The 24,707-nt window shown below is 37.1% G+C and overlaps 1 protein-coding gene across 6 annotated transcripts in view; it reads right to left on the bottom strand.

Annotated features, from left to right (window-relative positions):
- The window catches only part of ATRNL1 (attractin like 1), a 523,801-nt gene that overhangs the window by 405,282 nt on the left and 93,812 nt on the right, over positions 1-24,707 (bottom strand). For all 6 annotated transcript variants that reach the window (XR_008467222.1, XR_008467223.1, XM_054207467.1 and 3 more), the window contains exons 11-13: positions 12,885-12,969; positions 10,843-11,051; positions 7,597-7,715 (exon numbers count right to left, since the gene is read on the bottom strand). Coding sequence is in view for 4 of the 6 variants with exons in the window: in XM_054207467.1 (XP_054063442.1) it covers positions 7,597-7,715; positions 10,843-11,051; positions 12,885-12,969 (413 nt within the window). In the remaining 2 variants the exon portion in view is untranslated. The remainder of the gene's footprint in view (positions 1-7,596; positions 7,716-10,842; positions 11,052-12,884; positions 12,970-24,707) is intronic.

The following is a 24,707-nucleotide window of genomic DNA, read 5'->3' as shown; positions in this document are numbered from 1 at the left end:
TGCTCTCACTATATTATTTCATCCTATGCAGGTTAAAGCAAGCAAAATAATCAAACAGAATATTAAAAATTGCATAAGATACAGGTGTAAAATAATTACTTATCACTGACTGAAGGTGCAAGAATATGCTCTATTTTGTTTTATCTGGATTAAATGAAACAAAAATAGGAGCTATTGACCAGCAGTCAAAAAAACACAAGAAAGATTTGTCACAGAACCACAGAATGGTTGAGGTTGGAAGGGACCTCGGGAGCTTATCTTGGCTAACCCTAGCAACTCTCGTCTTTAACAACAAAAGATTAATTTATGCATAGTAGCAGAAATGGATTGCACTTAGATAGCAAATGAATGGTCTACACGACAATTTTGGTTGCTTTTCTTTCTAATAGACTCCTGGAGTACAATAAAGCACATCTAAAGGGGCAGTATGACAATAAGTTACACAGATTTTAGTAATAGAATGATGATGATGATCCACCTACAGCAGGGTATCAATCTACTGCAGCCAGGAGGGAAAACAACCAGCCTCATTTTATTTAATTTTTTTTATTTTAAATCCTGAAATAATGCAATTGTTACAATGAATTTTCAATCTCACATAGGACCAGCTTCATTCCTGCGGAGAACAGTGCTGTTTAGGGATTTTTTTGTTTCCTTTATTGGATCAGGTATCCATCAGCGAGCTTATTATAAAAGGTACTCACTATTTTTCTGCTCTATAGGCTTCTATGGCCTTCTGGCCTTCATAGGCTACTATGAAGCAAAAAAGAACTAGAGAAGCAGTTCTAGGAGAAGGCATCTACACCACAGTATGAAACAGAGCCAAAGGCAATGCCATAAAGTAACAGAATGTCCATCTAGGCCAATAAATGCATACAAACAGTAAAGCGCAAAAAAAAATTTTACACAAACCCACACGTAGTTTCACTCAGTCTTGAAGCATATTCACAAAACTGCCTAAGAAATGCTTTAAAGTTAATTTTAGAGCACAAGTAACCACCGTCTCGTCATTTACAGTATCTCAACTAATACTCACTCTCGACGCTTTATGATGACATAGTCAAAATCCTTTATCATTCCGACTGTTTTTGAAAATTATATACTCTTTAGTGATATTACATACAGATTACAGTCTTCTAACTAAACCAAGATATTTGCTCTATTACTTTCAAAGCGTGAAGCTTGTTGTACGCTGGTTATTTAATGTTTAAAATAAAATTCAAAGTACTAGTGACTATTCTATAATAATGTTCTCTGTTGTATTCCCTTATTCCCAGCACTTATTTCCCTTAAATCCAATTTAAATATTGCTTGCGTGAAAATCTCATTAGTTCAGTGTAGATGTGAATCCAATAGGTAATTCATATTAACACAATATTAAGGTTATAACTTAAGCTACCAAAGCCAATGAAATTCAGAAATATGACAACCCATCTGTTACTGAAGCTCTATATTGCTGTAGGATACTTATAATGTTTACACGCCGAAGTCTGAGTAAATCATGTTATGTATAAAGCTTCCCACTTATGTCTGATTTACTTAGGTTTTTCAGTACTGATCTTGATATGGTGGTATATAGACAGACTTATGAACTGCAGTGATTTTCTGAATATCCACTGCAGAATGAAAATATAGTAGTTTATCTCAGAATTTCAGAAATTGCTATTAATAACGTACCCTTGTCGTCCTCCTGGATTTTTCAGGTTAACAGTATAATGTTGTCTAGTTTGCCTGTTCTAGCTGTAAACTATTAATCTAATAGATTTGCTATTATTTCTCTGAAGCTACTCCCAAATCTTACTATTGGGTACACCTTAGTCTTAAATTTTCATTTTTCCTCCAAGATAAATTTGATTCTCTTCATAATTCCTTCTACTACTTTATTCATTTCCCCTTGATTATTGAGTTCCTCAAGTGTAGGCAGATTGCTGTTTATTATTATTGTTATTATTATTATTGGTATTAGCATAGCATCCAAGGACTCCCATCATGAAAGAGGCCGTTAACCTTCTGGAAGCAGTGCAAGCATTAAAAAGAGACAATGATTCTTGTCTTTAAGGCACTGTGTAAAAATATTTAACAATGTAGGACTATAGTTCTCTTTGAAGCATCCTCTACTATCCTACACCCCTCAGCAAGATGCTCTTTATCATACCCTTCATGGGTTCTACAATGTTTAGTTTATGTTGCCACAGTCAGATATAAACTACTTTTAAATCACATACCTATTTGGTCTGTATTTAAGTTACTTATGTCAACCAGGGCTTTATCGTATTGCACATGTGGAGACTGACACACAGGAAACCCAGAGACTGCTACTGGAGGTAAGAGTGTGGTTGGTCACTGTTGCAGAAGGAACATATCTCCCTTGTACGAACACAGAATCATAGAATCATTCAGGTTGGAAAAGACCCTTGGGGATCATCGAGTCCAACCATCAGCCCCACTCTACAGAGTTCTCCCCTACACCATATCCCCCAACACCACATCTAAACAACTCTTAAACGCATTCAGGGATGGTGACTCCACCACCTCCCTGGGCAGCCTATTCCAGTGTCTGACCACTCTTTCTGTGAAGAATTTTTTCCTAATGAACACTCTAAACCTACCCTGTTGCAGCTTGAAGCCATTCCCTCTTGTTCTATCGCTAATTACCTGTGAGAAGAGACCAGCACCAACCTCTCTACAATGTCCTTTCAAGTAGTTGTAGAGTGATGAGGTCTCCCCTCAGCCTCCTCTTCCTCAAACTAAACAGTCCCAGCTCCCTCAATCGCTCCTCATAAGACTTATTCTCCAGGCCCTTCACCAGCTTCGTTGCCCTCCTCTGCACTCGCTCCAGCACCTCAATATCTCTCTCGTATTGAGGTGCCCCAAACTGGACACAGTACTCAAGGTGTGGCCTCACCTGCGCTGAGTAGAGGGGGACAATCACCTCCCTACTTCTGCTGGTCACACTATTTCTAATACAAGCCAGGGTGCCATTGGCCCTCTTGGCCACCTGGGCACACTGCTGGCTCATGTTCAGCCACTTGTCAATTAGAAGCCCCAGGTCCTTTTCTGCCAGGCAGCTCTCCAGCCACACTGCCCCAAGCCTGTAGTGATGCATGAGGTTGCTGTGGCCCAAGTGCAGGACCCAGCACTTGGCCTTGTTGAAGCTCACAGCTTCTGAAAGTAATGAGGCTTTCAAAAATGCAATACAGAGTGGATGCAGGAATACTTCAGCTGTGCCTCTTCCCATCACAGTCTCTCCAAACAAGAAAATCCACCTGCACTCCACTTGAAAAGAAACATCTGAGAACATACTCTGACCAAAAAAAAGTATTACATTTATGTGCTATTATTGCCTGGGGTTCCTGATTCTAGTTGATTAAGTGTTCTCAATTTATTCTGCCCTCTCATTTGTCTGCTGTTTGTTACAGTAAAACAGTAGGTATTTTAACAAGCTTAATGTGAAGATTCAGATTAAGCTGAAATTTTACAAGGAAAGTGGTTTTTTCAATTTTTTTTCCGAAGCACTTGTATGGTTTTGCAAAGAAAACATTTCCTCTCAATCAATATTTTTCAAGTAAAGTTTAATATTAAATTACTGCTGCATTTCAAGTTTTCAGAATATTTTCCTTAAGTAATATGGCAATAAGTAACTTTATTTGCAAACTTTTAGTGTGGGCAGTTAAGATTTCTACAAACTGAAGAATTATAGGCCAACATTGTAGACGAACAGAGGAGCACATTATTACAGAGGAGCACATTATTACAGCTACTCTATCTGCAGTGATTACTTCAATCTTTACTGTAGAGGATTAAGAAAATGGAAGAGGAGAAGGAAGCTATTTCTTGTTCATTCCTGAAGTTTGCCGTTCAGGACTGCTGATTGGATCTGAGGTGGAGTTTGGTGTGAAGCCAGGAAATGGGAAGAGTTATTTTAAGGATGTAAAGAATCAAAAACAATTTGTTTTGATAACTAGCGCAAGCATTTCCCCATTGTTTCCCGAAGAACAGGCTGAAGGAGGAGACACAAAGAAGATCCCCCCCGAGGAGCAGACCAATTCTTTGCTTATTCTTCCATGCTACTACCTCAAGAAAAATGACACCTTGTAAAGGTGCAGCAATTTAAAAGTAAATTTCTTTCCCCTAAGGCCTTTTTTTTTTTTTTTAACTGGAAGATACAATTGTAAAATTAACAGCTTTTACTGAGAATATTTCCATTACAAAATACAAATATAGTCAATTTTCTGAACAACATAATCAGCACAGGAGTATCATGCTCACAGGATGCAAGATAAAGCTTTTTACGTGCAGATGTACAAAGTGAATACAGTTTCATAAACATATTGAGCAGCTCCAGGTCTCGTGGTTCTCTTCTATCAAGGAATAGGCAAAATGCACCAGAATCAGTAAGGACCAGGAAGACGCGTAGGATACATGGAGTACAAATGAAGGTGTCAATGCGCAAGATCAGTGTAATAGACTTAAGGGCAGTGAACTGCTAGTAAAAGTCAATACTATCTACTCCACAAAAAATCAGGAATATACCACAAGCAGGACACAGAACTTTTTTTGAAAAACCAAACAGAAGGAAGATATGAGACAGAGAAGTTAAGGATAAAAGGCAGATGTGAGCAAGACAGAAAGCTGTTTCTTCCAATTTTAGAAGAGCAGTGATATGTAGTGCTTAGAGGGACACATAGGCAACACTACTAGGTTGTACAAGTAAATCAAAATATTCCTGTTTAAATTTCCATCTTTGATGCAGACATTCAATGAAAGGAAGAAAAAGAATACGTACATCAATGATGTCATTTCCTTCTTTGTGACAAAGTCTTACACAATATTCTATGTTTCCAAGCTGAAAACAGCCTTGGACTAGGTGCAAGAGGCTCCATGAAAGAGCTTGAAAGAGGAAGTTATACAGATATTAGTATGTCATATTTCATGAAGTCTGTACTTGGCATAAGGCAGTATTAATGACAGTATTATAGTTGCCTTTGCCCCTATGACAAAGCAGTATTTGTATTTGCACGTTTTTGAAAAAAGGTATAGTAGGTGATATTACCATTTTTAGCATCCATCAAAGTTGATTTTTTTTTTTATCGTATGTATAAGCACTACATTTCAATGGTGTAATTTCTCAAGGCAACCTTCAAAATCCTTGTAACAGACAAAAACTCTAATAGACACATTTAATGGTAGAAAAGAGACAACAAGGCACTACTGCTAGCACACTGTTCAATCTACTCACTAGCCAAATTTCAGAATCATCTTGAACCACTCCACATATTTTAAGTAAACTGTTTCTCAGCTGGGAAAGACGGGATAAGCATTAACTCCTCAATATTTGCATCAGATATGATGGGATCAACTAAAACCATGGTACGCAGAAGTATCTCATTGATGTGAGGTTTTTACACGAGAAAAACAAACCAGCTTGCTGGTGCTGAAATGAGCCAGAGCTCCCGAAAGACCTGGCACTGCAAGCCTCTGCTTGCAATTACATCAGATATGAGTATGATACGTACTTTGATCCATGATCTCCACAGCAGTGGAATATAGTGTCCCGTTAATGTGCTGACCCACATCAGATGGTGAGCATAGGCAGGTACGTGTCTCATCAATGCGTTAGTATTACTTATGAAGTCCATCTGTCCGAACAGAGTTATTTCAAGGAAATTTCCATATTTTACAGCCCTTCCGATCAACAGAACAGTCACTGTTTTGCAAATATGCATGACCATGAGGCCAACGCCAAACTGATTGCCAACATATCTTTAGTATGCTGGCCAGTTTCCATCAAGTGAAAGCAATGGGATCCAAAACATTATTGTCTGTCTCATATGGATGTTCTATGATCTAATAAATCAAGGTCTTTGTACAGCTGCAAAAATGGGGCTTTCTCCTTGTGATATTTCTGAGTCTGGGGCTTGATATCCTATCTGACCATCACAGCACTGTCACAGCGTTTTCATTTTGTGGGCCTAGTCCAGAAGTAGCAGTCTATGCAAACAGATAATCAGCCTGATCCATTCCATTTATCCACATGGTGCCATTCCGTTGATGCTATTTTAGTGGGTTTATATCGATAGCTGCAAAATTGTGCCTCCATAGTCTCCCAGCCAATACACTAATTTTGCAATAGCCACCTTCAACTTCTGATAGTAACTCTTTTCAGAAATCATTTCAATGAATTTTCACTATCCCATTCTTTAGTAATTCCACTAACAGCCTTTGCTATCCACTTCAAATCCTGAATAAAAGACAAGAAATGATAGAAGACTGGTGCATCAGTTGCTAATTAAGCTGACAATCTTGTTCATCAAAGATTGTCAAAGAAGGCTATTGAACTGAGAAGCTTGTGCTAAAATACCCAGTGCTCCACATTTATTAGGGATGAAGATGGTCTGCTCCTTAGCAACTGTTCCTTGCTTAAGAGTTGAAAACCGCAGTTAGAAAATTGGCACCTAATATAGTATAACGTGTTAGCAAAGGAAGAGCCCTTGAAGATTCACAAAGGAAGCCAACCATTAGTGCCTAGAATGTGAAATCCCTCTGACAGACTTATAACATGGCTGCTGATGAATTTGAGTCTGCTTTGCTTTTATTAGTAGTGACTAGCTACGAATGCCTGTGATTAGAGCTGGCTGCTCTCACTCTGAATGGGCAAGATTTGAGTCAGAGTCAATCCAACTCACACCTTAATTTGTCTGTCCAGAGAACAAGATTGATTTGCATCAGGTTCAAACTAGAGAGCAAGCTACTTTTACTAATGGAAGTGTGTAAAGAAAGGATTTTGAATTCAGGTACAGACAGGTGACTGGAGCTAGCTGAAAAAAAACATAAGGCGTCAAAATTTTTAAAGCTAAAATACTATTGTAAGCTTGCCAAAAATCAAATGAACAAGCAAGAGATGCAGCAGCTGGTGGACAACAACGTAAAGTATAAAACATGGCACTATGCCATATTAAAAATAGAAAAATAAAAACTTGTATGAAGCTATACGTTCTTATTGCTTGTACTTACAGAGATCAGAACAATCTTACCAAAGCATCACAAGCCAGTTAATCTCATGGTGACAGAGGTTCATTTTCCTTTAAGGAGATGACAAGTAACTCCATGACTTAAAGAAAAACATTTCTATGATGACCAATGATCAGAATACCAAGATTAATGAGACAGACCTGGCCCTGTTCCTGAACGGGGGAAAAAAAGACCACGAGCTGCCACCCTTCATGGGATTCCACAGTTTCTGCCTGCCTACTGTACATAACATATGCACAAAATCCAAGCTGATAATGACTCCGAGACATTCCAAATGTCATTAATTAGGAGATAATAGTATTTGTCCTGAGAGATATACAGCGGTCTAACATAATCCCAAAGAATACATTAATTTTTTTTCCCTGGAACAGATATCTTTGCTGTAGTCCAACTCTGCTCTCTGCAACAGTTTTACTGCAAAAGCCAGGCAAACATGTTTGTGTTCGTGTTCCAAACAAGCTTCTTTTAGTCTTCTATACCCCTTTCATTTGCTTCAACCGGACTCTGGTGTAGGTAGAAAAGAAACAGCATTAATAACATGATCATAGATTTGCAAAGACTCACCATGCTACAGTTACTATTTGCTGAAATGCATTTCTTGTCGTCACACCACTGGCACCCGTTTGTATTGGCAGTACAGCTCGCACAGTCTGCGTATCGGTAACATCTGTCATCCGCAGCAGCTGTAATACACAGGAAACATCCCACAGGAGAATACCACATTTTAAACACTTTCTTAGAGTATTTTCTGTTACACCCTTTATTTGAACTCCAGCCATACATACAGGTTTATCTTACTGCAGGAAATTAATTCTATTCAGTTAATAAGATTTAGTCCTTTAAAAAGTCTTTCAGTAACAACTATATTTGAAGGTTCATAAGTCTCATCTCAACTAAAGGAATATTCACTGCTCTGGCGCATACAAACTCTCTTAGCACACTGCATAAATTAAGAGTATCAGAAAGTTTCTTAAACTATTCATGCTTCACTCCTTTAACACAGAAAAAAGATTTTCTTCAGATGCAGGTTTCTGATAAAAATATTAGATTGCTATGCAAGAAGGCAATGGTAAAAGCAGTAAATAAAAAAAGCTAAGACAGATATTAGCAACACACGGACATTTTAAGTCTTTATAAAATAATTTATAAACCTAATTATGATTGGTAAGTTACAGTTCTGCCTTTTCTCTACAAAAAAATATTTCAGGAAGAGTTCATGTTAAATCCTTAGTAAAAGCCTTCAAGACTTGGACTAAAAATTTATGTTATTTAAGACAGTTTGGGACACAAATTATTACTTCTGTTTAAAGGATGCAAAAATTTGAAAAATCACAATGACCCAAAATAGGAGAATTCCTACCATATCCTACACCAACTACTGTAATTTAACTCCTGTGCCATTTGGCTTCTCTAGTGTTATGGTTTGAGAAACCCATAACAATTTATTGTCACTTAGACAATTATTCTATAACTTGATGACCCCTCCCCACCTGAGAAGGGGAATCGGGGAAAACAAGGAAACACAAGGGTTGAAATGTAAATAGATTTAATAGGATAAGACTAAATAATTAACAATAATACTAAAGAACCAGTATTTATCCCAATACTAATACAAACTATACAAGAATTATACTCAGCCCATGCTACCAGCAGGAAGCTGCGCGCTCCCAGCAGGGGACAGCAAATACGGGACACTGCAAGCGCTTTGGCTTCGGGAGGAAGGGAAGGGCTCAGGGCTCCAGCACTGCGGCAAGGAATTCTCTGGACCGCTGCCAGCAACGGACAGCGAGAACTACACAGCAAACTTTATAATTTATATTGAATGTGACGTTCACGGTATGAAATAATCCTGTTGGCCAGCCTGGGTCAAGTGCCCAGGCCTCGCTCCTCCTCATCCCTGCCCGTGACAAGGCTCGAAAACACCAAGACCTTGAATCTCTCATACCATAGCTGGCTACAAAGTAAATATTTTCACAAATTCGGACACTAGAGCCTTCTAAAAGGGCAGTTTTCCCAAGCATTAGAAGAGAAGTTAGTCCTGTGTCGCTCAACCAGGACATTTAGTCTCAGGATTGTGCAAGTTTAAGAGATTCTCTTGCCAGGGAAGCCTCGCTATCCAAGAATTGATCTTTTGAAAACCCACTAAAATTTCTGCTTATCCTTTCATATTGACTGTCAGCAGTTTCTCAGATGATACTCTCAACCAGATAACAACTGAGCCAAGCGGTGTAAAATAATATATGAAAAATGGGCTTTTGCAGAATATTACCATCTGAAAGTGGAAGGATTTGAGAGCAGTGAAGCAGTCCTGTCCACGCAACTGCTTCAGAACCGGAATTCTACACACAATTCTAAACCCCTTTCAAGTTTAGTTGTAGTTTATTCCCTTTGCAGCAGCTGTACTTTAGAAACTGCTCTAATTTTTATATTTTTCTACAACCTGTCTGTGCTTTGTTTTATTTGTTTTTTTAACACCTGTTGATATGATCAGCTTTTTATACCCTCCACTTTTCATTATTATCATTCATATATATCATTTGAATTTAGTGTCTCCAGATTTTTCTTTTTATTGAACTGAAAACTGCCTAGACTCTAGATCTCTAAATGTTGTGAAACTGTACAAAAGCAGTTCTTCAGAAAACTACCTGAATAACCTTTCTGTTATATAATGCACCTTTTTTCTGAGTTTGCACCTTTATATCTAGCTCAGAAACAAATAAAAGCAAACTGAAAAAAGAAACTGTCTTGAAGCATCGCTTAATAGCAGAGCTAATAATTTTGTAACAAACATGAAGAGTAGACTGGCAGTTTTGTTGTGTGGTAGCAAATGCAGCACACAGCCAAAGTTTGGTTAGCCACTTTGTACTGTGCTGAAAGGACAGATGCACAGAAAAAACACCAGGTGTATGTAGCAGGGATGCAGATTCTGTTCCCAAGCCATTTATTTGTGACAAGCCAAAATACTTAGGAATAGGGTGCAACAGTTATGAATAATATGAAATTGCTCTTTCAAACAACACAGCTATCATAATGCTGCACAGAAATGCACGGGATGCACTTGAACCCGTTTTGACATACTGCAGCAAAGGGCTTGTTTGCCTCAAGTTTGTTTCCAGCTGTGACTGTACTACGTTCTTCTACACAAATGCTCCTATTTGATAGGTAATCTACTTGAAGCAGCGATGCTTTCCCTCTCTCTTACTGGTACAGACATGAGTGCCATACGCCTGTAATGCCAGGTATCACTTGTAGCACCTATCTGTGCTCTGATTGCTGTTATGCTTTCTTGCAATCAGAAAAATACAAAGGCTTATGTATATGTGTTTGTGTGGTTATATATACACACACACACACATATATATATATATATATATATATCCTGAAAGAGGAGAAGGTGAAGAAAGAGGAAAATTGATTTGGTTACAATATTTCAAAGCTCACCCTTTTATAAATGCTTCAAACACACAGACAAATCCAATCAAAAGTCATTTTATGCTTTAGCACCCCAGTGAAGTAAATTCTTCTCTTTGAACCCTCTTATGTTTTGTATACCTTAGCACCTTAAACTTGGGCTCTTTTGCACCTACTTCCCTGTATTTAAAATCCAAAAAAATTCCAGAATTGAATGACTTTAAAAATTAATCCAGAAATCTCTTGCATCGAGTATTCTCAGAGAGGAAAAGTCTTGACAGCTCAATCACTAGTTCCACTTGGTTGGTTTTTCAGGGGGCATTTGGGGTTCCCCTCCCACCCACCCCATCTCCTATGTCGTATTGCAAATCTCATACTGTAAGACTAGAATTAACTTACCTGTTTTCTTAGGACATTTTGCTCTGAGGATGTTATTAGCATGTCCAGATTCCCAGGATTCACAATGTTTCTTGTTCCACAGACACCTTATCCCTGGACGAGCATTTTTACACAGCTCTTCATCTCTGAATGCTTCACAGTTTGGAGGCTTGTACACAAGGATGTCATTCAAAAGAACACTTGAAAAACCCCCAAATATATACATGGACCTATTAGGAAAATGCAAGTAAATATAACCGTTGTTGTAGCTACAGATAACATTTTCTTGATTTCTTATCTGTCTTGATATACAACTAAAAAATATTATAAAAAACCTTCATCACCTCTCTCTAGTAAAGATTCTGTCAGTGGTTCTATTATTGATTAGTTTTTCAATGTATTGCTTCCTGGAAGTTTAAACTAAGAAAAAAAAAATTGCTTAAAGTGCACTGTGCTATATGTATTAGTGAGTGACATATACCAAATGTCTGGAAAGGAGAAAGAGTTATGGAGGAAACTTCTCATTTTTGGAGTTGATAATGATAACAGAGTGTGAAATAATGGGCTGCAGGAAACGAGGACATTCTTCTTCGAGAATATTTCAAAGACAGCCAGCAATAATTGGCAGATGGGTATTTCTCTTTGGTAATATTTCCGGTACAGTAGCTGCTGACATCAGAACTAGAAGACTAGACTTGAGATCTTACCCTTCTCATTTAAAATTAAGAACAGCCTCAGGTAAAAGTTAATAATAAAGAACCTGTATACCTGTGGCATCGCATACTCTTAAAACAGAATTAATCATACAGTTACCAATAGCAGAAATCTTTGGAGAGTATCTCGTATTACACTTTTTTGTACATAAAACCCTACTAAAAATACCACTAGGTTCGGGGGGGTGGGAGGGGAGATGGGAAGGCATTTTCACCTTGAATCTAAGCCATTGACAGTTCTCAAAGTATCAGACATAGCTTAGATGCTTTAAAACAACATAAATCAGAATGAAAAAGTACCAGCTGCTGAATTAATTGATTCCAAGCAATTTTTGATTAATGAAGTTATCTGTTCATTGATTACTTTCAAGTGCTCTGTGTACAGAATTACAACTTACTGCTATTTTTGTTAAAATCTGGTAAACTTATCACCTCCATTATTTCTGACCTATATGTAGAGGATCTGTAAGTTGCCCACACATACTTAAATACTGAGCTTATTCGGGTGATGAATAACGTAGAAGAGGATTGATCAGTAGAACACATTACAGCAGAGTCACCTGTAGAACTGCAACTGTCAGATATAGCCTATTTGGCAACGAGCAATAGTAAACTCACACAACCAAACAGCAGAAATTTCTTTAAACCTGACTACTGTTTTCTACAACATTTCCACCAAAAAAAAAAAAAAAAAAAAGAGACATTTGTCCTACAATTTTACCTCTGGGTGTTGGGGTGGGGGAAGCAGACAGTTCAGCCACCAATCCAGCAAACTCCTGATCCACTCCACCTCCTGTTTCTAGATGATGGAGCTTTACTGAGCTCCTCTACTCAGCAAGTTACATGAAACTATGCAAACAATATACTTAACATAGTCTAGATGCTGGCAGGCTTTTTTTCCTGCAAGCAGTTAATGATGATCACTGTACCAGTATCTTAAAAATCTTGCTTTTTCCAAGCAAATTTTAGTTACGTGTTTTTCATTTTATGATTGTAGAAGAACAAGGAATTATAGCATGCTGCAAAGAGAAAAAGATTTCTCCCATTACGTCTAAGTAAGGATGTCAGTACTGAATTTCAAATTCAGCGCAGTTCGCGATACTGAGGAAACACCTCAGACGCTTCATATAAAATGCCATTGAACAGACGCCACAGCATGTCAAATTGATGATTAGCTGTACTGATTATCTAAGACAAGTAAAGTCCCTGATGAGCACTACTTTTCATGTTAATAAATTACATCAGTTGTATGTCATCGAACCACACTTCATATAGGTGTATTTTCTGCCACAGTTTTTTCATTCAGAAAAAATGGTCAGGAAAATCTAAAATGCACTTCACTTCACTTACCCATTACTGACAACAGCGGTGTGACCAAATCTGTTGACATCTCGATGCAGATTAGGTTTTGGTAAAATCTTCCATTCATCACAAGCTGAAAAACAAAACAAAAGCACAGGAAAATATATATAAAATAATTCCAAAATTTTTCAGCAAAGCATATGCAAAATGGATTTTATCAGACACTCTTTTGTACTTTAATTATCAACTAACTATTGCCTATTTATCCTCCTTTCCCAGAGGGATCTGTGCAGGCAACCCCTGCTGCCTCTACGGTAAAAACAGACCATCTACACCTCATGTGCTTCAGATGTTCTTAACACGCGTTCATCACCTACTGGTCTCAAACTCTGAAACAAGATTTGACTGGCGTATTTAAAACCACTCTTAATATTAGTTTCTGGGGTTTTTCAAATTGTTCTGCAAAATCATAAGGATTTGACAAACTTTTTTTTCCCTGTTGTCAACTGGTGAAAGCTAAACTACTTTTTTCTACTCCTAAAAATCTACTTTATTCTGCTGTTTAAACATGTTACTTATCTGGACTTCATAGGGTCCTTATAGAGGCTTTATTTGCAGTGATATGCATTTATCAATATATACCACAGATCAGTGATGTACACACACTATCAGTCTTTAAATACTCCGTTAAGGCCATTTTGTAAGTTTTGGTCCTTTTCATTTCTTTTCAACTAGACTTTGTGTTTTTATGTAGATCCCCTTTTTAATTGCATCACATGGATTTCCTGGAGAAAGGATTAACATGCATGCAGGTTCTTCTACTCTTCTGGAAACTGCAGGATTTGCGCACGCTGCAGTCACTAGTTCTGAGAAGCTATATTTGCGTTGCTCAAGAATAAGTCAACAGGCACTCCTTTTAGATGCATTTGTTGAATAGGTGCTCCAAGAACCTGTCAACAGCACTCACCTATCATGGCATTTATCAAGGCCGGAGGACACTCACAGAAATGACCCTTTATTATACAGTTCTCTGCCTTCACTGCCCGTTTCAACAACCACAATGACAACCACCGCCTTCGTTGCCATCAAGTGATCAGTAATATTGCCCTAGCATTACACACCCTCAAATTAGCCAAGGATTTCAATTCATATGTATTTCATTGAACATCTGTGACAGTAAACTTACTTCTTTTCATAAGTGCTTTAAGATAAGCTACCACTCCTCCTCTACCTGTGCAGCCCATCTCATCTTACTCTTGGTATCTTGATTTAAGTATGCTTCTAATTACTTTCCTTTCACCAAATATTTGAGATGACTGTTGTTTCAGTATCTTCAGTTCAAATTAACCATTCAAGCATATTTCTGTTAGCACTGCTGTAGAAGCATTTACAAATGTGGTTTTGGTGTGGTTGCATTTTAAATCTTTGGAACAATTAGTCCTTTCTTCATTATTTCCTACTGGAAATTTACTGACTTCAAATATTCATATCCCACAGTAATAGAAATAGGGAGCACCTAGAGATAGAAGCTTCTAGAAAATCTCTTTAAGAGAGAGCAAAGAAAGTACTTTTCTACAGAGCAGGCAAAGCATTTCTGGAATTTGTCACCATAACAGGTTTTGGAGATAGGTAGGGTAAACTTTCAGGAAAACTTTCACATCAGACAGAGGGTTTTCTTGTTTCAAAAAAAAAATCTGCCAGACACAAAGATAAGGATTAAATCCAAAGCTGAAAAGGAGTTAAAATGAGAGAGACCTCTCCAGTTGAATCCAAATTGAACTGTGGCTTTATTTATTTTTTTATATAGATATAGATATAGATATGAATACACATATATATTTAGGTCTTCAATAATTATATTGTCTGTTCAGATATTCTCAATTAAAACTTACTTGCATTTTGCCTTAACGTGGTTTGAAGCCAGAATAACATGACACTCTTACTTCTAAACCAGTTGCAAAGCTATCAATGCGGACACTAAGATACAATAAAAATGACCTCTTTGCTCAGCATACTTTCCATAATATACAGAAGTAAATAGAGTAAATGCCTGTAGAAGCTGCACAGAGCTGGTACCACAAAGAAGCAGAACTGTCCTATAGAGACCAACAGTCAGAAAAGGTCACTGGCACAGAGCAAGACTGTGAGCAGCACATCTGAAACCTAACTGTCTGCAGGATCTTAATGAAATTATTACGCAGGTTGATTTTTACCAAGTATTGCTGAATTAATTTACCTGTTATAAATATGATTAAAAAATAAAGGAATATTAACATGAGACCACATATTTCAAAGAAGTCTGCTTAAGGTTAAAAACTAAAAACCAAGAAGAAACCCAAATGCCCCTCCCCAGATTAAAACAACAAAAATGGATATTAAGAAATCCAAGAGGGACAAATTGTCCTCTAGGTTGGTGTCACACAGAGCCTAAGTCACTCTAACTGCTGGCTACGTTGCTTGTGCTCTCCTTCCCACTGTCACAACAGTTCGTCTCTGCTGCTCTTCTGGCACTTCTAATGCAGAAAATTATTCACAGCAGCACTCTGTCCAGTTCGCATCCTGTTCCCATACCATGCTGAAACAGTTCGTGCAAGGTCACACAAGGGTGGACTCAGGCATGTCTACAGGCAAAACCGCAGTAATATGCTGCTAGATTGACTTAGGCTTCCACAGCACCACAGCCGGAGCCCAGAAAGAGAGTCAGGGTGACACTGGGGCTGAGAGATAAATCAATTACATCTTCTTATAAATTGGAAACAGAAACTAAAAGCACATTCTTACCAGAGTAACTCAGATGGTTTAGACAGCAATAATTTCAACATCAGATAGTGGACTTGGAATTAATTTAGTAGTTTGAAGAAAAAGAAAGTATCGTAAATTTAATTCGCTGTCTTGTAAGACCAACGCATCCCCAAAATCTCGCCTCGTTCTCAACTTCTACCTTCTGTCACTGTTAACATTATATTATCATAAAATTATGGTATTATTAGTACACTTCATCTTCAATTTTTTTATTTTTTTTTTTTTACTTTCTCTACTTCAATAGAATGGTGAAAGTACATAAATAACAGAGAGATGTTGTTCCTGAAACAGTTTCAGCAGAAGAGTAGGGCACCAATTAATTACTTATGATCACAAGTTTCAGATGAAGGCAGGAGTAGTATTAAATGTAAAAGTTGTATATTCCTCGTATCCCAGAGTAACACTGGCATTTGATGCCTCCATGGTGTTTGAAGTACATAAGAAATTCAGACTAAGACCAATATTATTTATTGGAAATAAGTCATCAACAAACATGAATTCGACTTCTATTTCAAGAAAATATTTCCATATTCAAAGCTATAAAAAGCAAGCATTTTAACACTGGAATCAATCAGCAAAATCTTGCTGTTATACTTTAAAATCAAGTTCTTGCTGTTTTAAGTCACTGCACATTAACAGAAACAGGGTGTTTGAGCTTATATGCCTTTGATAGTAAAAGAAACAATTTTAAAAACACACAGTAAATATTCACCTGATCTTGGAAAGTGTTGCACATTATTTTTTGTATTTTTACAAACATACATACAAATACATAGTGTTTCCTGTACTTAGAAATTTATTTAAGAAAAAGTGGGATTTAATCCTGAAGGAAAACCATAAAACCATAATAAAGGCTGGGTTTGAGATAAGAAACCCTTGAGGGCTGGAGATATAATTCCTTTCTTGCTGATGGTATTTGTCAAACTGGCAGGTCTTTTCAATAGAGAACAAGAATAAAAGGGGGAGGAAAGCCCATTACAAATAGCCTTCCCTCTTATCTCCTCCTAGCCTTCTCAATGACTACTGAACACTGAACGGAGCATTGTCCAAGAATAATACTTTTGCTCAGCTTCGAATTCCTGATCTGAATTTCTCTGTACAGATTGGTTAAAACAAAATACAGATAGTTAATCGACTAATTTTGGTAAAGAATCAAATAGAATTCATCGTCTTCAAACTTCTTTTGAACATTTCAAAGTACCCAGATTTCCAGACTTACTGTATAGTTCCAAGAAGGAAGTGACACACAGCAAATGCAGAATGATTTTCAACATTGCTTATCAATATTGCTGCCTCCTGTGCATTCTATTTGCTGTATTAATTCCAATAAGGATGGTAAACTCTATGGAGTAAAGAATAAAATACTTTCCTCTGTAAAATGTCATGCACTCTTAAGGTATTATACAGATACTAAGTGGAAGATACAGTATTGGTTGTATTTACCACTGTCTCTGTATGTATCCGTGTATAATATATAGCGCATAGAGGCGTATACTGCTTTTAGTGGAAACAGTTACTAAGCAGATGAAGGAGTGATAGTATTCATTCCAAAGTGATTACCAGAATTTTTAGTCACTGAAAAGTACAAGGAGGAATACAGGGGCTTTTCTTCCTATCAGTAAGGTTTCTACTTCAAGAACAAGTTGTACCACTTTATACCATTGTAAGAAAAAGATTCGTATTCCTCCCTAGTGTAGATTAAATGGTTACCAGATACAGAAGTGGCTCTGAGAGTGAATTCGCCAACCACACAAATTACTTAGGTGATGAAAACACACCTTAGAAATGCACCAGATTTGAGGTGATCCAGCTGATGCTGGCAGAGAAAAACCCCAGCTGAACTTTGCACAGGGTACCGCACTCCAGGGTCCACACTCCAACAGGAAATTCTAAGAGAACCACACATCTACAAGCTGTTTAAAAGGTGATTACTCTCCCCTTTCTTCATCTGATTTAATGTATTATGGATCTCTCAATTATTTTCAACAACTAAAAAGACTATGAGAATGACCCCGAAAATCTTGACAGCTCACTCCCAAATCTACAAAATTTTGTAAGGAAGATAAGGGAACATCAAGGAACTGAAATAGTCCATTTGCAGAAAACACTATAGAAATTCCAATGAAAAACTGTAAGCATTGAACAGAAAAGCAGCTTATTTACACCACATCTTCATTTTCCTCCCGCACCCTGCAATGCCCAAGACTGCACTCAGACTGAACAGAAGATTGAACATCATGCCCACTAAGAACTTGCAGGTGGAACTCTCTCAAAGTGATACTCTCACTGTTCCCTTTGAATAGCGGAAAGAGTTCATACTTCCGAAATGCGATAAAAGAAAAGACTTATCTCATATAGTTTAATAGTAGTTAGAGTAATGATCCAAGATATAGGAGAAACAGGTTCATTTCCTACCCAATGGGATTGAAACCTACAGTTTTCATCTCTGAGGAAAGTGCCCTAACTCTTCAAGCTAGGTAACTCTCCACTACTCCAAGTTAATGCTGTTCCACTGAACAGGAAAAAAATTAAAAAAAATAACATTTTTAGAAATAGGTAGCAAAAGTTAGGACAATCTCTAAGAGGGCAACCAGTGTTCAATACTTTACTTCCAGGGTCACATTTGCATTTCTCACTAGCGGGGCAGTTTAGTGACAACCTCTTACTACATTTGGAGCTATGATCTAAGAAAGGATATATGAAACTGCCTACTTTATGTTTACATTATCAAATCATTTCTCAATTTTAAAGTATTTAAATAGATTTGAAATGCCCATGCATTGATTCTGCCCAATCATGCTCTCTATAACCCCTGCAATGCAGCCTTACGTACTATGTAGAATCCAATGTCAGATTATGCTTGGATGTTCTCTTTGCATATTTCCAATAACTACTCAGTTTTACTCTGGTAAAAAAAAATAAATGTTGGTTCGCAAAGTATGGAAACACATTCTATTTCTGTCTGGTTCTCTTCAGGTCTTTTTTGGTGAATCTGGACAACCAAACACCATAAACAACTAAAAACACCATCAAACTTAGATACGAACCAAAAGCTTATTTTCCAATTCATTCCACACTGCATAAATATTTTTCTTTATTCAGATAATAAAAATATCCTTACTCTCAGGAAAACATGAATAGAATTTAAACTATGGATCTAACATCTATAGTAGAGTCTATATACATAAGAGTGACTCCCTAAGCAATATTAAAAAAATAACAACCTTGAGCTTTACTATTAAATGGAGCAATTAGTGAATTATATTATTATGGTTTTGCTCTTCTAATAGTACGGTGATATGGATGTAATTGCTACTATAGACTGCACCAGAACTACGTTCATGACTTAAGTGCTCAGGAATGCATAAAACTTAATCTATCACAGCCGCTGCTTTACATTTTCTTTGTGATACCACGTTGATAATCCATTTGTAACTCCAGAAGAAGAGAGAATTGTAAAAATAGATGGTTCTGCATTGGGCAGGGGGGGTGGGATATCTTTGCAGACATTTAAACTTGATCATTTTGTTGATGACAAAGACTAGAGTTGAAACAACTTATTTTACAAGCAAACAATTTATGAATAAACAATTTGCTTTATTACAAAATACAAGCAATATGTTTGATTACAAGTGAAACTAAAGTTAATCTCATGAGATAATCTTGAAAATTTTTTCTAAACAGGCAAAAGTTTTTAAGCTTCATTTGAATACCCTAGAAGAAACTTAACATTTCACAAGCAATATAGTCTTTCATGAGCAACTGAATTTGAATATTATTTAATCCATAATAATAAATTGAAATCCAGACAGTAACAAGACTTACAAAAAAAAAAAAAACATCATTGCAGAGTATATTATTATCTTAAATGTAAGGGTTACTGCACTTCTCCCATAGATACAGACAATGCTGAAATACAACTACCACTAGGAGAGAGCACGGAAGAAGCAGCTGCCACATACCAATTATTTCGGTTCTTGACTTTTATAGAGGTTCCCTGTCAGTCATTGTCTACACATTTCAGCATATCCAGATACGTTAGCAATTGGCATATGTGAAACAAAAGGACAGAGACTGAACTCTTCATACACTGAAACTACAGGAACTGCCTTAGGCATACAGAAATATATTTACTGACGTTACCATTTGGGCAGGAACTAAAATAAATACCCCTATTCTTAGAAAAAGCTTGCTTTTTTTTTTTTTAATACTAATCTCAGTAGTTACAATCTCTGTTTTAAATTCTGATTCTATGTATCCAATTAATCTATTTGTCTCTGCAAATTTTGCATCTGAATACTCATGAGATACAATCTAAACTACTTTCCTAAACTCTGATTGGAATAGAAATGCAAAAGTTTTAAGCACGGGGAGGCTCTTGTATTACAGTTTTACAATTAAAAACAAAACAAAACAACAAAAAACCCACCAAAACCAAACAAATAATTTATTTTTTTTTTTTAAAAAAAGGGGTCTTACTAATCCCAAACTAATACTTCAAAAATCTATCTAAAATTTTAGAGTACAGCTTTGAAAATTTTTTATCTGCAGTTGGGTTGAAAACAAGTTCTTCAACATGGACGTGTGCATATTTGTCTATATACATACATATAAATATGTATTTAATACACATATGTATATAAATTCATAGCATGGTGGTTCGGTTTTTTATTTTTAAGTAGTACTTCAACACATTCCCCAGGGCAAAAATTGAGCTCTCCTTCAGAAAATTAAAACCCACATGGACATGGCCTTCCAACTGCTGATCTGCACACATTTAGAGACAAGCTTTCCAGTAGTGCTTATATCATACAAATTATAAGTGAGATTTATCAGCATTGTAACATTACTTATAGGGCAGCATAAAGAAGAAACATCTTCATAGCAGATACAAAGATTGAGGATAAAAGTAAAGAAACAAAGCTGTAATGCTTCACCCCTCTTTTCCTCCCAAGCCTACAGGAGAGAACAGAGCGCAGTAGGATTCTTGCTCCATATCTGGTTTCTAGATATAATCTTGTTCCAAAAAGCTGGTTATTGGTAAAGCCCAGAAGATGTAATGTGACTGAATATTCACAGTGCAACTTCTGGTATTTTTCGGGACAATACCACAGAGTTCTTTATTCTCTGGCAGGGCTTTCCATGATTGTTGCAATACCAGAAGGCCAACAGCAGCAAGAAGAATCCATAATAGTTTTTAGCTCACATGAATTACACTGAAGCCCATTGGATAGCTGATTCAAGTATGCTATTTTTCACTCAAATTCATGTAAATGTATGTATGTCCTCAAATTTTCCCAACTTGCACCAAATAATGCTTAGTCATGGCCAAAGAATGAGATGTCTTCATGAAGTGGTTTCATTTTGTTTATAAATGTTTAAAAAATTAAGAACTGCTTTGCATGGAATGTTATTTATTTCACTACTCTCACCCTTTCACAGAATTTAGCCCAGTTATTGAGATGTGTACTCATTAGAATAACTTCTGCAAAACAATAATACTTTGTTTGGAGGAGTTGAACTTTGTACAGCAGACAGATCACCGTGGTTTCTCTCTGAAGTGTATTGTATTCCTTATACAATAATTATATATTATACAACCCATCCAGCGTGACCTGGACAGGCTGGAGAGCTGGGCAGAGAAGAACCTAATGAGGTTCAATAAAAGCAAGTGCAAGGTCCTGCACCTGGGAAGGAAGAATGCCAAACACCAGTATAGGTTAGGGGTGGACCTGCTGGGAAGTAGTTCTGAGGAGAAAGATCTGGGGGTCCTGGTAGACAGTAAATTATTCATGAGCCAACAATGTGCCCTTGTTGCCAAAAAGGCCAATGGAATCCTGGGCTGCATAGGGAAGACTGTGGCCAGTAGGACGAAGGAGGTCATTCTCCCCCTCTACTCTGCACTGGTGAGGCCACAACTGGAATACTGCATCCAGTTTTGGGCTCCCCAGGTCAAGAGGGACAGGGAACTACTGGAGTGAGTCCAGCGAAGGGCAACTAAGATGATTGAGGGACTGGAGCATCTCCCTTATGAGGAAAGGCTGAAAGAGCTGGGACTCTTTAGCCTGGAGAAGAGAAGGTTGAGGGGGGACCTTATTATGGCATACAAGTATCTAAAGGGTGGGTTGAAGGAGGATGGTGCTAGACTCTTTTCAATGGTTCCCAGTGACAGGATGAGGGGCAATGGGCATAAGTTGGAACATAGGAAGTTCCGTTCAAATACACGGAAAAACTTCTTTACGGTGAGGGTGACAGAGCACTGGAACAGGCTGCCCAGGGAGGTTGTGGAGTCCCCTTCTCTGGAGCTTTTCAAGACTCGCCTGGATGCAGTCCTGAGGGATGTGCTTTAGGCAATCCTGCTCTAGCAGGGGACTTGGACTAGATGATCTCTAGAGGTCCCTTCCAACTCTGAAGATTCTGTGATTCTGTGATTATAATTAAATGAATCAAGTATTCAGAAAAACCTCCCTAGCACACCAGCCTGGTTGAACCATTTTACCACCATGTAGCCAGAAAACACGGCGGTGAACTTGAGGCCAACAATAACTGACTCATGAGATTTTGTTGCTGAAGAAAAAAAAAAAGCAGACTGAACTAATGTCAAACTTTGTACCAAGAAGAAAACATAAGCAAAACATCAATACTGACACGTGTCACTCTTCCTCTCTAGTTCTATTACACATTTATTTAAACTAATCTCTGCGGAACCTAAGCACTTTGTAGAATTTAAAGTCAATGATGTTTATCTACTTACTTTCTACCATGTCTCAGTCTCTCAAAGGTATGTATTTTTTATATATTACAAATTAGTGCTAAGAAATTGGGAGAACTCAGGGTACAGATCCTAATACATAGTTTCTCAATTACACAGCAAAGACTGAAGAACAAGATAATATCTTATTTTGAAAGATAAATCCCTATTAATTAACTACAAGTACGCAGACAGATTTTCAGACACACATATCCCAGTTTGTATTAACTGTCATTATTACTAATGACACATGACGACTACACACAGACTGTCCTTTGCACACGTAACCCCCTGATTTCCAAAAAGCTGTCACAGAGCACAGATTTTCACGAGCAGTGCATATATATTTTTGCTATATACACCCATTGAAATTCTTTTTGTAAATGAGAACTGCTACAAGTATTTTCAAAATACTGCAATGGAAGAATTGACTAAACATCCTAGGTTGACCACTAGCATTACATCCCTAACAGTCGGGATCTCACTAGTTGAGGCCCTTCAGCTTGTTTTTACATATGGAACAGTAATTATGGCACTCCAGTGAACAGCAGATAAAGAAAAGCCACAACCAACATCAGTTAGAAAACTGCAGGTCAACCACAGTATCCAAGACTGAGCCCAGTGTCAGCCCAGTCCCCATTGCTGAGGTTCCTCTTTCAGCATAATTTGAGCAGTAACAGCACGGCTGGAAAACACCTCACCTCTATGAGGATAACCATTTGTGGATCTTCTAAGGAGCTGCCAGAGAAACTTGGTGGAAAGTCTGTGGTAAAATATCAGAGGAGGACAAAAGCATACCAAAGGCCAGGTTTCTAAAGCTCATTTCATGCAGCAGACTTCTAATCTTATTTTTACTGCTATTTAAGTAAATACACCAAACAATATTAAATTATGAAAACTAGAGCATCATAATAGTTTTTATAACATCTCTAGATCTCTGACTCTTCAGCTTTAACAAATATATTCAGATGCAGTAAGCATTTAAAATGACTGAATTGAGCTCTTGGTTCATGAGGCTGACATTTAATTGTCCAAAACTTATGCATGTAGACTAAGTTCAGTACCTAGAGAGCAATGACTGACTCCAGAAAAGAAGAAAAAAAAAAAAGCAACTCTGTCCTAAGCTTGGTAAAATTAACTGCTCTCTAGAGACACTTATCTCTCACCATTGACTGAGGCAGAGTCTGAATTACCAGACTGTATTAAAAAACAACCTTTTAGACAGCTAAACCTAACTGAGATGAATCCTCCCAAATAGTTATTTAACATTAATATGAAAAACAGTAAGCGGTTTCATGGCTAATAAAGAGCTGAAGCAATCTATCCATAAGACTATGTCACATATAATAAGAGATATAATCAAAAGTACTCTATAGCCCAACTTGAACATAAATAGTATAGACTCTATCTCCAGGATTCAGCTGGTTTTCAGACAGCACCCATTTTTTACAAGACAGAGCATAACACTCCATCTCTTGCAAGGTATCTAGGAAACGTGATACTGATAGCATCATATATTTTTTCTTCCAAGCTTTGTTCAAAAACTCATGATACACAGTAAATAAAATTCTGAAATATACCCATTCCATAATTACTTCTTAGTAAAATAAGTAGTGGCTGTTTTCTGAAAAAGCATCTTTTTAGATGCTGTGAGACTGTGTTTTTAATTTGGTGAAATGAATAATTCAGAAGGATTAAGTCTGAATCAAATCAATCTTCATAAATTTAAAATTTTTTTAAAAGAGTAATTACTACATCCATTTCTATTGTGCTTCATCAGTTCAATAAGACATGGAGAATGTGAATTGCAAGAAAATATGAATACTATATTAAATATTATCATGAACTAGAAATACCAAAATATTCTTCCACCTTAAAAAAAAAAAAAAAAGAACCAAAACCAGCACACAATATTTTCATGAAGTAGGATAAAAAACTATTGGCATGTGAAAGTCAATGTTACACTTATTCGGATCCTGGGACTCATACTATTATTTCTCAAGTGCCCATCCTACAAATAAATGTAGACCAGCAAGTAATATTATCCTCTAAATGTGAGGGGAGCTCTGTTTCATTAAAAATTAAGACCAGATGTAAACTCAAGTGAGAACAAAATCAATAGCTCACACCATCAAATGCCTACAAGAAGCTACAGTAAATGTAATACAGGGATACAGACCAAAAAAAAAAAAAAATTACCTGTTCTGAAAAGGCTTTATTCACACTATTGGTGAAACTGGCAGAAAATAGCCCATATATGTTCCATGTACTTAATTTACCAAGTATTTTCTTATGAGAGCAAATGCAGAATGGTTGAT

The sequence above is a fragment of the Rissa tridactyla genome, chromosome 6 (assembly GCF_028500815.1).
Source record: "Rissa tridactyla isolate bRisTri1 chromosome 6, bRisTri1.patW.cur.20221130, whole genome shotgun sequence".
Taxonomy (NCBI): Eukaryota; Metazoa; Chordata; class Aves; order Charadriiformes; family Laridae; genus Rissa; species Rissa tridactyla.
Note: the sequence above shows the minus strand (reverse complement) of the source record. Positions and strands in the feature narration are given on the sequence as shown.